Below are 15,000 nucleotides of genomic sequence, written 5' to 3'. Positions count from 1 at the left end.
TTAAGCCCACCACAGAAGAAGAAAAAAGGTTCCAATGCATTTCTCAGGGCCGGCCAACGCCATAGCCCTACTCTACTCGCCATGTGGAATGCGCTGCGCTATTTAACCTGTAAACAGAGGGATTACTCCCCAAACCCCCCCCCCCCCCTCAGCAGGCTGGAGACCAGAGGGGAACCAGGAAGACCGGACTCAGACAGAGACTAGGAGGACTGAGTGCGGCTAGACGGGACATCTGGATCCCGTTAGGGGGGGTGAGGAGGGGAGAGGTGAGGTGAGGGGGGGAGAGTGGGTGAGAGAGGAGGCGGAAGAAGATGGCAGGAAGAGGAAGAAGAAGCGGAGGAGGAGAAGGGGTACAAATAAATATGAGCCATGCTTTGACTCGGATTGGTCATGCTCTGACTCGCGCGTGGAGGTCCCTGTGGGGGAAAGTGTCTGTCAGATGTAAATCGAAAATACTGTCACTGATTTTTTTTTTTTGAAGTAGTGTGAAATGATGCGGCCAGACTGCAATTAGGGTGGCGGGTGTTTCCGTGCCCGTGGACAAAAGCCGCTCGGGAATATTTAGCATGCTGGAAATGGAAGGCCGTTTATCTGCGACGATGCAGATTTTTCTTTTGGTTCGTAGCACATTTTCCAGTCCAGATAATAAACATAATATCGCACTGTTCTGTCCACTAATTGTGACCGCAGAGCGTTGCATAACTCTAAACTCCTGTCACGTCTCCACACGTTCGTGACAAGGGGTGGACTCGGACTCATACTGTATGGACGCGTGCGATGATGGAAGGAATTCTTCTTCTTTTGATTCAAATCTTTCCGTATACATTTCCTTTTAGTGCACTTTTTTTTGAATTGTAATCAATCAGTCTTTCTCCGAGACAGATCTGAGGGAGACAATTCTGTTTTAGGATCTCTCTATCTCTCTCTCCATTAGTTTAAGTTTCAGTGTGGGGGCAGACGTTGACACTGTACACACATGCATCCCCCAGGTTGTAATTACTAAGGCATTTTAAACACAGGGCTGTGTCAGCTGACGGTGTGGATGGCTGGAGGTGGATGGTGGGTGGGTGTGGTGGGGGTGGGGGTGGGGGGAGGTAGGACATCAAAGCCCGCCCGGAGCTCAGGGACAGGAACCTAAGTGTGGAGGATTCACATACCCGGTACATGATAAGTGCAACTCAGCCCCTTCCGCCTCAGACACAAGCAAATATGTTAGAGAGAGAGAGAGAGAGAGAGAGAGAGAGAGAGAGAGAGAGAGAGAGAGAGAGAGAGAGAGAGAGAGAGAGAGAGAGAGAGAGAGAGAGAGAGAGAGAGAGGGAGAGGGAGAGAGAGAGAGAGAGAGAGAGAGAGAGAGGGAGAGAGGGAGAGAGAGAGAGAGAGAGAGAGAGAGAGAGAGAGAGACTGGCCCCTCCTTACTGCTGTAAAAGTAGAGAGGGGGAAAAAAAACTCGGGAAAGAGAGGGAGGGAGAAAAAGAAAAAAAAGAAGCAAAGGAATTGCAGCCATACGGGCTGTGCTTCTTGGCTGAACTGTATCTTCCTCCTCCGCCGCCACCACCAACACCACCACCACCACCACCACCACCACCCCCACCACCATCGGCACCTCCTCCTCCTCCAAAAAAAAACCCCCTCATCTGCCAGCCATTAGCTAATCAGCGGCGCAGGAGCACGGGGGAAAACCGGGGGGACGGGAGCGACCGAGCGGACCAAGGAGACTCTACCACCGAGGGAGAGCCTGGAGAGACGAAGGACCCAGGACTCAGGCCTCGGTGGTCGGACGCCCACACACCCCTCACTCAGCCACAGCCCGCCCAGGTAAGACTCTTTCTCTTCCACCTATTGTAGCTCGAAGCTGGGGTAGAGGGGGATAGACTGTACTGTTTACCGTCAATGGAGGACTGTTATAGACTTCTATAGATAGCTGCTGTAAACAAGGCTTCGGAGCGCAGGGAACAACAGAGGAGAGAGAGAGAGAGAGAGAGAGAGAGAGAGAGAGGGAGAGGGTCGCTCATGCTTTGAGTTCTGTGAAATGTTTGCTGTTCGACATCGCCGCGGGGATGATCGTGATTTGCGTGATGATCGATAACCTCTTGCTTTGGCGAAGACGCAGATTTACGATTTCTTTTAACACAGAGCGAGGTGAAAATTGAGAAATTCACACGGAGAGACTTCTAGATTACCACAGCATAACGGCAATTCATTCAGGGGGGGGACTGGGGGGAGAACCCCAAAAGGAGAGGAGGAGAATACCAGTGATAAAAATAATACTGGCGTACAAAAAAAAGCTACTATTTGCAGCAACAACCGCACAATCGTACGACTTGACTTTACCACAATGTCGGAAAAACACTTGTACAAAAGTGCCCCCCCCCCCCCCCCCCCCCCCCCGCAGCCCAAACCCCCAAACCCACACAAGAAAAACAACAGATCAGGTCAGAGCATTGCAGAGAAGGAGATAAGTGATATTTAGGAACGTGAAAGCCATACTTAAACAGCAGGCAGCAGCAGCCCCAGCCTGGGCTGCGTGGGGCTCTCAAGCGGCATTCCTGCGCTGTAGCGCTGGTGTTTCAGGGGGGCCCCGCAGCAGCTCATGTCATTGAGTGCCAAACCGAATCCGGCTAATTTATGTTTGTTCTGCTCTGTATGCTGAGCGGGTGGTACAACAGCCGCGGGGGCGCATGTGGAAGAGGCTGATAAGAAGACTTTGGGTTTAATTGTTTGATTCTAACGATAGTGATGGAGGGGGGAAAAAAAGGACCGGATGAAGAAAAAAAAAAAAGTCTAAATTACAACTGGATTCTGGGTACCAGAGGCTATTAGTGTATTATGATTGTGTAATGATATAATTATTACGAATACCGACAAATATTTAAAATCGATGGATCTATGAGCACTGTAGGACTGGCTGAAGCTGAAACCAAGATGGCCGCCCCTCTGAGTGCTGACCAGCAGGTAAGAGGACAAGGCAACAGCAACGCATGGAAACATGTCCGCATGGAAATGTGTCCGCATGGAAACGTGTCCGCATGGAAACGTGTCCGCATGGAAACATGTCCGCATGGAAACATGTCCGCATGGAAACATGTCCGCATGGAAACGGTTGTAAGAAAAGGTTTGGTGACGTCGGCCATTCAGAAAAATACAATTTTTCTCAATTACTGCTAGTTACTTCGGTATGGATTGCACTGAGCACTATGGGTCATAATGTATCAATGTTGGTTATAGGAAGAACGATGCATGATGTTCACACTTCTATAAGCTGTATAAGATCCTTAACACATTACTCAAGCCTGTTTACTTGTGCTAACCTACACCAAGTGTCTTGGAAAATGTCATTAACTTTGCTGTGTCAGACAATGAAAGTGATCCTGTAGATAAAACAGATAGCTATAGATACAAGGCAATGCAAAACGGTAGGGAAAGAGCAGAATCAGGATTGCACAAGATCATAAATTAAATGTAATAAGAAATAAAATACCCAATGAAAGTATCAAAACAAAGACTAGAAAGAAGGCACATTCTCCCCAGAAGCGCAAGAACTCAAAAGGGGAATATCGTGTCGTATTTGTATATTGACTGAACCTAAGCGATCCCATATAACAACGTAAGAGCGCCAAGCTTAAATTCCAATCACATTGCAGCGGCCTGACGTACGCAAAATAAACCCTAATACCCAGCACATGGTCACTGTACTTTTCACTGACTCTGGAAAAGAGATCGGCTTCGACCTGGAGCAAGAACAAACTTGTAAGAGCTGTCTGAAGATCTGAAGTCTGGAAATGTAACACCCTGAGCAGCCAACGCCAGCGTTACGTGTCTATCAGATTACGCAGCTATCTGCTCCATGCATGTACTGTACAGAAAGACACCATGATGCAAGTTCTATGTCTTGGTCTCATGGTTTCTAATCAGAACTATGTAGAGATAATGAGGCATTAGGACTCAACTTTACGATTATCAATGACAATTTGTTCTTCTGGTGACACTAAAACCAAAGGATAATAGAAAAAACATAGTCGCAGAAAAGATGATCACAAACCCATACACACACAAATCCAAGAGAAAGAAAGAAAGAAAAAATGATAGAAAGCGAGAGAGAGGTAGAGCAAGAGAGAGAGGGAGAGAAAGGAAGAGAAAGAGAGAGAGAGGGCAAAAGCTGGACAAAGAGAGCGAGAGAGAAAAAAACTAAGGGAAGATAAATAGAGAGAGAGAGAGAGAGAGAGACAGAGGTCAATTGTGACCACTCTGGGTCAAGTCTGTACTCTGTTTACCAAGTATTGTACACAGAGGGCAGGCATACAGAGTGAATACCGAGCACACAAGGCACAGACTTTTTCCCATCCAGGTTCCGTTCTGCAAGTCAAAACAACACATGTTGTCACCAGGGGACAGCTGGCGAGAGCGTCGTCCGAAGGGGTAAGGGAATGTTGTCGGAACACATAGATCTTCCCAACCAGCACTGCTTTTAAGGTCAACCACAGATAAGTCTCTCAAGACAGACTTGCTTTTAAAGAAAAGCTCCAGACTTCACGTCTGTACTTTAAGCAAGCCACGTTTTTTTGTAATGGATCCAGAAGACTAGAAGCGGATCCAAAGGTATTTCTCGACCAATCACGACTTGTTGAGCGATGCATTACAATCAACTGCCTCGGTTTGTTTCTGGGGAGGATGCATGTTCATGAACACCGTGACGTGATTAGTCAAAATACGTTGGATTCGGTTCTGGATCTGGTTACAAAAAACATGGCTACCTTAAATGTAGCCACTAATGTGGCTAGGCTGAAGCATGAAAAACGAAAAGGGTCTGTCTTGAGAGAATACCCCATGATAGTTTAATAAGCCTATCCAGAATCAATGTGATCCAACACGGTACTTTAATCCAACGATTGAAGTCCTAGCCAATTAAATGAGTTAGTGTGTAATTCAACTCATATGTCTTTTATACTCGTCTTTGAACAATGTTTCGATTAAACGGTGGCTCACAAGGGACCTGTTGACCTCACCGTTGCATTAATTCAAAAACTGACGGAACTGATTGAATAGGAGGATCATGTGGAAAGCATTCTGCGCTGGTATCAACACGGCTATAGATCGGACGGCAGCGACGGAAGCTGGACTAAGAGGCTTTTCGTCAGGATCTCATTCAACGTGGTGTGCCAGTTAAGCTAAACCATGCTCATTCCTTACCCATGAACTCAAATAAACACCCCGCTGAGCACGGCCCTCTAGAGTTACTCCAACACCATTTCCTTTTAAGTCAACACCACTCAGAAAAGACAAACTGTGCAACCATAAGTCAACATGAAATGACAAAACGGCTCAGTATTTCCGTCTGTCTAAACACAGTGCCTGGAAACTCTTTTCCTTTTTTTTTTTCTTCCATCGTCGCGCTGTAGCTTGAAGCATTCCGTGCCGCTTGCTACAGCGGGCGCGGTGAAGTCAGGTAGCAATGACAAGGCCTTAATGATAAATGCCTGCCTTGATGGAACAGCTCGGACCGGACAGGGTGGGAGGGCAGGGGGGGGGGGGGGGGCAGGGGTTGAATTTGATGCGGCGAGACATTATAAAGGGGTGACCTTTGACACGGAGCATTCAAGGCCAACTCTCTCTTTCTGTTAAATGGCAGAAAGCTGCCTTTTTTTCTTCTTCAAAATGGTACGGTTACTATGGTAATTTAGGGTGGTTTGCACTTATGGTGATTTGGAACCATTCCACACTCCTGTGCTTAATGTTCTTGAGGTGATTTGGAAAAGTGCCAAGCACTTGTACGTAGATGTGCACGTCACTTCATCAGTAGTATGCTAGGTCCTGCCAGCTAGCCTTTCAGTGTATGCCAGTATCCACGTCACTCTGGAAAGGCCGGTGTTCCAAAGGGTTCCCAAATGGCGGTTGCTAGCGGAAGAAGTAGCAGAAGTAATTGAGGAACTAGCCACAAATGTTCTATACGTATTATACTCTTCTAACAGATGTATGCCTGGAGAAAAGGTTATTCGCGGGATAGTGCAGAAAGAGCTTTTAGGAATGTTGAATATTTAACATTGGTTTATATTCCAGCTTTTCTCATCTGCTATACCTGTTGAGAAAGGACAATAATTGGTCCAGGTGTTGAGTGACTACAGGGCTCAATTGAACTTGGCTCCATCAGTCCCTTTAGAAAAATCCCAAACCAGAGAATATTCTAGTTAATGAAGTCCACAGTTGTGTTAAGGTTGGAGCAATGGGAGTGTGCGACACATGTTCTCCATTACGATGTACCTCGGAGCCAAACACACGGCCCAGTGTTTTATAGGGTCGGTACACAGCCTTTTCATGTCACAGCAACAACAAACTTTAACAGCCATCTTGCGAATCTTTCAAAACATGCTCATCTAGTCCACATATTGGGGAAAGGCAAGAAGAAGCTTGTGCATGGATATAGGTGACCTAGTTTAAGTTGGCTATTCATTTTACCTTGTTTGCTCATGTAGAAATTAAATACCTCCTTGTTTAAATTTCCTTATACATATCAATGGTTTATCAGTACATAATGCTCATCTTTTCTGTATCATCTTAAGGATGGAGGCCATAGTGTCCAGGCTTATGAAACTATACATCCCTTATTCACCAATATCACTGATGGCAAATGGTAAACATGTCCTGAAACGTCTACTGCAGTAGTAACATTACTTGAAAACAATGGGTTGAGTGCTGAATTATACATGCCTTTGATACTTTTTAATAGGTCTATGTTGGGAAGACTTGTAATCCTAGTCGATTATTAATAATTAATAATATAAGAGTCTGTTTCCTTCCAAAATCTCTACATGAATGTTGTTTGTGGTCAACTGATGTTTCCTGTGGCTGAGGAGTACTTGTCAACCCCCAAACAATACCATAATGTCTAAATTAAAGTCAAATGTTCCAAGCCACAACATGGCACACAATATTTCAGACTCCCACTGTGGCCTCAGATGGCAAAGAGGGGCAGATGACTGATTACCATGTTTATATACATATGTATATGCATAGAATGAGTCCATGACTCGTAGCATAATACATATTATAATTTACGACCTAAAATTAAATAACCAAAAACTGAAATATAAATTTTTCTCTGAACTCTGTTGACCACCGCTACAGAGTGTACTAGCAAGTGCAAAATCTTGATAATTTTATCAAGATAGAAATCTTGATAGTGTTTTTTCAGATAATCTTTGGTTTCTTATCTGCCATGAATCCTCCGTTCTCTGGTTCTAGAACATTCCACAACCTGGAACTACTCAATCTTGACAAACTAATCATCAATTGCATCATTTGTCTTCCAAAGTTCTGTTGAAGTACAAACAGACCCCTCTATCCCCCGGTTATCTAGTGTAAGGTTGTCAGCCAACTCGAGTTTCAACGCGAGCCGACGAAAAATAGTCAACTCTCGGTGTTGAGAGGAACTTCCAGATTGAACATGTGCAAGTGCCCCCTTTCCAGACCAAACTAGCAATGTGGGCTGCATCAGGAAACACAAGCCCAATGATGTCACGATCATATGACCTCTGGGTGACAGGTTCGGAGAATATCCCTACCCAGAATCCCCTTGGGGGCAGCAGTTGGTAGGTTGGTGGGCTGGGGGGACCAGAAAGTATGTGTAGTGTTTTGCATGTGGATTTCATTTTAAGCAACACATTTTTAGTTCAGCGAGTGATTTTGACGAGGATCTCGGTCAACCAGAGACTCTGAATGCCTTGGCAGGAAATGGTTTGTTTTCGTTACCAACTATACGGGTCAATTACTGAAATGGTGCCGCGGTCGGCCATTGTTCAGGCCTTCTGCCTACGTGACTGAATGGGTTCATCTTTAAAAGGTGATCATCATTACTGGGTGGTGTTTACCTTTCTGCTGAATCACAAGAGACTGTGCTGCTTTATAACTGAAGGTTGGAAAATAAACTCTAATTTTGTGTCGTTTTTTGTCTTATCTTTTTTTGTATACTTCTAAAGTGGGTTTAAGAGGCTGTATGTATGTGCATATCATTGTTGTTGTTTTTAAAAGGGATTAAGAAATATTCTTATAAAGTTAATCACTGCTTTAATTAAAATCTGATTTATGGTATAAATATTTATATAAATATGTCTATTCTATGTAGATGGATATAAGATTAATAACAGGGCCAAATGTCAAAGGGGGAATACTGAGATGTATCTACATTTATTATATAATATATAAATGGCAAAGAAAATGTATTCGTCTAGGCCCTAGGGTATGCCAAAGATTTTCAAATTTGGAGACATTACACCAAAAACACTCATCATATTCAAAATAACTACTATTTTACTTGGAGATTTCATTCTGAGGTATCAGATTTACCACTTGCACATGAAGAGGTATTACAAAAGCAGAAATTGGATCGGGAGCACTGGTCAAGTGTAAAAGCATAATTTTGTTTTCAAGAAATGAAAAAATATTTTGCTCTGATGCTGCTGAAAGAAGAGGAATGTAAACAAGGTAAGAAGTGTTCTACGGCCCAGAATGCAACATGCTTTGATGATACTATGCAACACAAGAAACACAACTATACTTCTATCGCTGTTCAATATAATTTAATTTGGACACTACATTATAGTGCTCAACACAAACTATACATTCACATCTGTGACCATATGCACAGTTGATGAATTGTCTGTTTAATCAAGCTTTATAACAGTTAATCAAGCTAAAAATTGATTATTTAGTAGTCCACGTTGCGTTCAATTACAATTAATCAGAGCCCGAGCTGAAGAACCCCCTCTGGGCTCAATGCAGTACAACGTTATCTTAGTATTTGGTTACCATAACCTTGATTACTGGGGCCTGCAGGGCATTCAGACCCTCAGTGATTAAGACCCACAGAAGGCCATGACTGTTTCAGGTTAATAAGCGCTCAATTCTGTAATTCTGTCCTCATTCTATGGTAGGATTAATGCGGCGTACGATTCTTATTAAAACGGTTTTAAGCGTTAATGTGGGGGCCATTAATAAACTAAACAACCGTGGGCACCACAGATAATGGACATAAATATATTCCTCTCGTAATCGTTATACTGTGCTACTCTGGTCTTGCCGCTAGCAAAGCATTGCTTTTAACATTGAGTGTAAACAGATGTTGGCAAACTCTGCCAAAGCTGGATTTGGATGGACTTACATTACCAAATAAAACACTCCAGCATCCAATAACAGAATCAAAATAATCAACCAAAGTAATAAAAGGGCCCTAGGATCGTGTGGTTACTATGGGAGATTGGCCATTGGCAGGGTTCAGTTAATGATGGGATCACACTGAGTAGTGTGTGGTTGGGTGTTTACTATGAGCAAGTATAACATATAATGCATGACCTAAGCATGACCGAAGGTAAGCACGGGCGCTCATTCATTTCCACACCTGCACTGTGTCACTAAGACTAGGTCAAACAAGGATGACTGAGGATAATCATGATAAACTAGGATGGCAAGGGAGAGGTTTTAGTTTGTATTGGGGATCAGTTGATGAATTCTGCGCGTCTCTAGTAAACCATGATCAAATAGTGAATCATCCTTGTCCCTATTTTCAACCACCCATTGGCATCAACAGGACGGTGGTAAAATATAGATAAATGATTTAGAGGCAATTCCTATTTTTATGTCAAGACTGCTACAAATACACATGAATTTGATTTAAGGCTGGTAATAAACTCTGATGTGACAATGTAAAAAATGTGAACTTGCTGTATTTACAAAATGTAAGAAGAAATAAATGCTCACACTAAATCTTCTACATGTGTCCAATTTTACTATCCTTTGTCAAATTGTTCCTAAACAAAATGATAATATCGGAGGGAAGAATCTGTTCTGTGAGGCCAGTAAAATGCTATTGAGAAACAACACAAATTTCACAACACTTTCTTTAATAATCTTTACAGTGGGCAGAGCTAATTCCACATGCTGATGTGCTTTTTGAAGGTAAATAAAATAAATAGAAGAAGATGAAAAAAGAAGCCAAGTGACAAGATAGGCAGAGTTTACCCCCCACTAGAGGGAGGGGTGACTATCTCTGAATGGGGGAAGGGTCTTGAGAGAAACGAGGGGTCGGAGGAGTGAGAGAAAAATAGTCATGTCTTAATGAAGGGCACCATGGACATCAGAGTTATGATGGAAGAAACACACAGTGAGAGAAACGACAGCACAACAGAGATGGAGAGAGATCTCCTCACAGCACAAACAAAGAGCCACTTGGTACACTTCACCTCATTATTTGTCACTATTTTTTAACTATTTACGGTTAGCGTTTACTGTAATGTTCTTCGATAGCGGAAGAGTGTTTTTTTAAAAAAAATTGCACCTGATTCTGGAAACAGTTTTATAAAGTATATATTGTACAGACTTGTAGGCATTGAGACATTTCCAGTGACACAACTGTCATTTTTTGTTTTGTTCTTAGTGACAAATGGATCAAGTACAGTGTGAACATGAATGTCAACTGTGGCACAAATATTAAAGCTGCAACAATGAATAAACTATTGTAAACAATAAATAACTTACTTTTTCTTGAAAAACAAATCCTTCAGAAATTTCAAACAGGCCCAAATAAATGGTGTGATAGAAACAAATGATGTCATGCTAGTATTAGATCGAGGTATCTGGTATTGCAGAAATTGAAGTTGAAGTTGATTTGAAAATGAGCTGATTTAGAGAAAAACAAACAGACAAACCAAAAACATAGAAAACCTGATAATTCACAAAGTATGCGTGCACAAGCACACTTGGCCAGGTTTGCATAGTAGCGTAATCTGGCCACATTGAAACACACGAAAACGGATCAACTCTAGCTTGCGTGAGTTTGACGTTATTCAAACAGATAATGTCTAAACATGATTGAAAGGTCACAGCACACGCCATTTGTGGTTAATTTACTCTTGTGACTACGACTAGTTGAGGAGCTCAACATACACTGCATGGTCATTCGTACGACACATTGTCTTCACATTATAAAGATCACCAGATGTCACACTAACGCAGGACCGTAAATGCAAGAATGTTTGCTGACGGCGCCTGTTCAATATAGAAGTATTATATGGCTTTAATGAAACCGCAATGTCATTTTTAAAGAAGTGTTCGTGATATAAAAAAATACTTTGTTGTTAAGAAACAATTTTCTTCTGTACAAAGTTTGTTTATTATTATAAATGAATGGAGATGAGAGGTTCCAAGTAAGAGCACCAGTAAAAATATAATATATTTACTTAATAACCAAGGTACTAGAACTACTAAAAATCAATACTGTACAAAGATGCATATACAAAATAAAGTAACAGTCATTTGTTGCTGTTCAATAAAGGTCTTAACTCTTATACACAAATATACACTTGTGTACCTTGCATACATGGTGAAGACAGCAACAACAACAAGAACGTTTACCTCACGCTTCACATATGAAATAAATATATTTTTTCGACATATTTGTTACCGCCCTTTACAAATAAATGGCTTGCTTGGACAACACGGCCCCGCTAATTTATAGGTTTGAAATCCCGAGCGCAGGCTTCTAAAATGGGATCCATGTGTTATTTGAATGGGTCCCTAAGTGGGGTAGCAATCTTAACTTTCTTTATTTTTTTTCTCCTCCTCCTCCTCCTCCTCCTCCTCCTCCTCCTCCTCCACCTCCTCCACCTCCTCCTCCTCCTCCTCCTCCTCCTCTCTCCTCTCGATTCTAATCAGCACCATGCCACCCCACAACCCACGTGGGTGGGCCCGCAGGATCGCTGCGTACCCTGCGCCCCGCTCGGGATCGTATACAGTTTAAAAGGTTAAAAATACAACCGTTTCATTTACTTTTCAGAGGGGGGGGGGGCCCTCGCGGTAATGTACTGTACCGTACTCTGGGTACTGTACTCTGGTACGGTACAGTACGGCGTCAGGGGGGCTGTTGGTGTTTGTTTTGAAATTGGTTTTGTTTTGAAACCACCCACACACACACAAACAAACACGCACACACGCACACAACAGGAAAAACACACACACACACGTCTACTAAAACGCCTACTCCCCCCTGCCCCCCACCACAGGGAGATAAAGGAGAGGCGATTGTGTGTCTGTGTCTGTGTGTGTGTGTGTGTGTGTGTGTGTGTGTGTGTGTGTGTGTGTGTGTGTGTGTGTGTGTGTGTGTGTGTGTGTGTGTGTGTGTGTGTGTGTGTGTGTGTGTGTGTGTGTGTGTGTGTGTGTACTGGACGTGTCGTCGTGCAAGGGCAGGAGTGTGTGGTGGTGGGGGTCGAGGTGGAGGTTGAGGTTCGGGGGGGGGGGGGGGGGGGGGGGGACTACTATCATCGTACCGGCTTCCATGGTCGGCGGTGCCAGGAGGCGGAGCCAGGGCAGGCGTGCTGGTTGCACTGCTCCATGTCCGAGGGCTTCTCCAGGACGTCGCAGTTGCGGTCGTAGAGTCTCTGGCCGCTGGGTCGCTGGCAGACCACCAGCCGGGTCCTCCGGCCCCCCCCGCAGGTCTGGGTGCACTGTGCGCGAGAGGAGGAGACGTGATGATGTGATGTGATGTCATAGTTGTGATTATTGTGATGAAATCCAGGAGACGGTAATAGCGATGGGATGGATGGCCTGCTAAGGTTTCTGTGTCTGGAAGTGATTTGGTTGGTAAGGAAGTGTTAACAAAAAAAACGGTATGTATATTTAAGGGTTGGAGTCGCTGGGGACGTGAGTCATCTTAAGAACAGATCATAGTTAGAAAAACATGCAAAAACTGTTAGTCTCTTCTGCGCTGCGTTTAGGTTTGATTGAATAATTGCATAATATTTCAACCTCAACGAGTCCTCGTCCTTCAGATGATTGTGTATGGTAAAAGGTTTGAAAGACATGTCATATGATCTGGCAAGTGTTAGTGTTTGTTTGTTTAAGAGAGAGAGTCCAGAGAGAGAGTCCAGAGAGAGAGAGTCCAGAGAGAGAGAGAGAGAGAGAGAGAGAGACCAGAGAGAGCGAGAGAGAGACCAGAGATAGAGAGAGAGACCAGAGAGAGAGAGAGAGACCAGAGATAGAGAGAAACCAGAGAGAGAGAGAGGGAGAGAGAGAGAGACCAGAGAGAGAGACAGCAAGACACAGAAAGAGAGACATAGTAGGAGAGAGGGGGAAAGAGACCAGAGCGAAAATCAGAGAGGAAGATAGGTTCAGAGCGAGAGAGAAAAAAGGAGAGACAGAGCGACACCAAGAGAGAGATTCAGAAAGAGAGCGAGAGAGCACCGGATCAGAGAATATTAACTCCAGAACAACTGTCGGCGCGGCGGGACGAGGCCGCCGCGCCGTGTACGAGAGATGAAAGCCACATGCACGTTCTCACACCTCGCCCCAGATGCCGAAGTTCCACAGCGGACAGGGGCCCGAGTCGCAGCCTTGGACTCGGCCGGCTTCACCCTCTCGTCGCAGTAGCTGTTGCTGCGTCCGTCCGCGTCCTGACACACCACCACCCGCCGCTGGTAGCCCCCCGCGCACGTACTGGAACACTGGAGGGGCGGCGGGGAGACAAAGCTCTGGGTCAAGTGGAGCCCCCGGGGGGGGATGCCGTCTATATATAGACACACGGGTGGATGCACGCATCCGGGACCTCTGCAGTCATGGCTGCAGAATAAAAGTACCCAAAATTGTTGATTTGCTTATGATGCAGGGGGGGGGGGTTCGATATTTCTGTCTCACAGATACCAATGCATGTGCACACACACACACACGCACGCACGCACGCACGCACGCACGCACGCACGCACGCACGCACGCACACACGCACACACGCACGCACACACACACACGCACACACAGACACACACACACACAGTGTGGGCGCACATACGCACACAAGCACATGATTGAATGCTTGGTGAAGGCACAGTCATTCCTATTGCGTCTAATAGGGACTCAAACCAGCTGTACTAGGCTGCAATGTCAAACCTCGCATGAGAGCTGAATGTACTAAACACTCTGAGTATTTATTATCTCGCTCACTGTCTGTCTGTCTCCCTTACCATTTACTATTTAGGCGGCTCCTTTATCAGTCGAAAGCGACTTAAAGTTAATATAAATACTGCATCTTGGTCTAAGATGGCTTACAGTAGAATGGGACGTTTGGGCTCAAACTCGGAGCACAGGGTTACACTTTCGAAACCCCGGTGTTGAACTATCATCCGTCAGACAGCCGCACTCGCTACAGGAGATGAAATGTACAGTACTGCTATTGTATGGCCTTCAGAAGGCGTGCGTTGTTCTATTAAACCTGATATCCTGCACCGCCACCCGCCACATGTGTCACACGCAGACATGACAGGCGTCAGGAAGCAGCACACATACACACAGAATTAATTACACTTCCTGACTTGAGAATGACTTAGCTTAGACTTGGGTACGAAGAAACAACAACAGCATCCGAAAAACAACTTCTGGCTTCTGAGGGTCGGCTTAGCTCTGGGGCTAGAGCGGGTCGAATGTATCGGAAGGTTGCTAGTTCGATCCCTGGCTCCTCCTTAGCTGATTGTCGAGGTGTCCTTAAGCAAGACACCTCACACTAACTACTCCCGATGAGCTGGTGTCGCCATGCATGGTTGACCCCGCCGGAGGAGTACCAACAGTTGTATGTTTTTGGGGAAAAATCCTCTGCTAAATGCCCTGAATGTAAATGTTCTGCCTGGCGGGAAGCCCCTCTTCTCCCCCTCGTAGTTTGTATTGCTTGTTTCCACGGAGACCACACGGCGGACATACCGCGCCCCAGGGACCGGTCCGCCACTGGTTGTCCGACGAGGGCACGTTCCAGCTCCGGTGGCCCGGGTCCTGGGGGTAGCCGTGGGGCTGCTCGTTGCTGCGCTGCCTCTGGAAGACGGAGGAGGAGGTGGAGGTGCAGGGGGGCGCCGTGCACTCCTGCCCGGCGCCGGGCCTCTCGTCCGGGTCGCAGAAGGACGGGTCCACGGGCTGGTGGTAGTTGCTGCACACCACCTGCCTGGTGGCCCGGCCAACGCCCCCGCACGTCAGGGAGCA

At 45.2% G+C, this 15,000-nt stretch overlaps 1 protein-coding gene and 1 long non-coding RNA gene across 2 annotated transcripts in view; one reads left to right on the top strand and one right to left on the bottom strand.

The window, feature by feature from the left end:
- The window catches only part of LOC132464931 (A disintegrin and metalloproteinase with thrombospondin motifs 20-like), a 71,824-nt gene that overhangs the window by 14,735 nt on the left and 42,089 nt on the right, over nt 1-15,000 (bottom strand). Inside the window, 4 exon segments of the mRNA XM_060061564.1 lie at nt 12,312-12,488; nt 13,324-13,373; nt 13,376-13,484; nt 14,728-15,000. Of these exon segments, the coding sequence (XP_059917547.1) occupies nt 12,312-12,488; nt 13,324-13,373; nt 13,376-13,484; nt 14,728-15,000 (609 nt within the window).
- Nucleotides 1,114-7,937, top strand: LOC132464175 (uncharacterized). Its single transcript, XR_009527200.1, has 2 exons — nt 1,114-1,815; nt 2,900-7,937. It is a non-coding gene; the product is annotated as an uncharacterized LOC132464175 (long non-coding RNA).

This window comes from Gadus macrocephalus, chromosome 9 (genome assembly GCF_031168955.1).
Source record: "Gadus macrocephalus chromosome 9, ASM3116895v1".
Lineage (NCBI taxonomy): Eukaryota > Metazoa > Chordata > Actinopteri > Gadiformes > Gadidae > Gadus > Gadus macrocephalus.
Note: the sequence above shows the minus strand (reverse complement) of the source record. Positions and strands in the feature narration are given on the sequence as shown.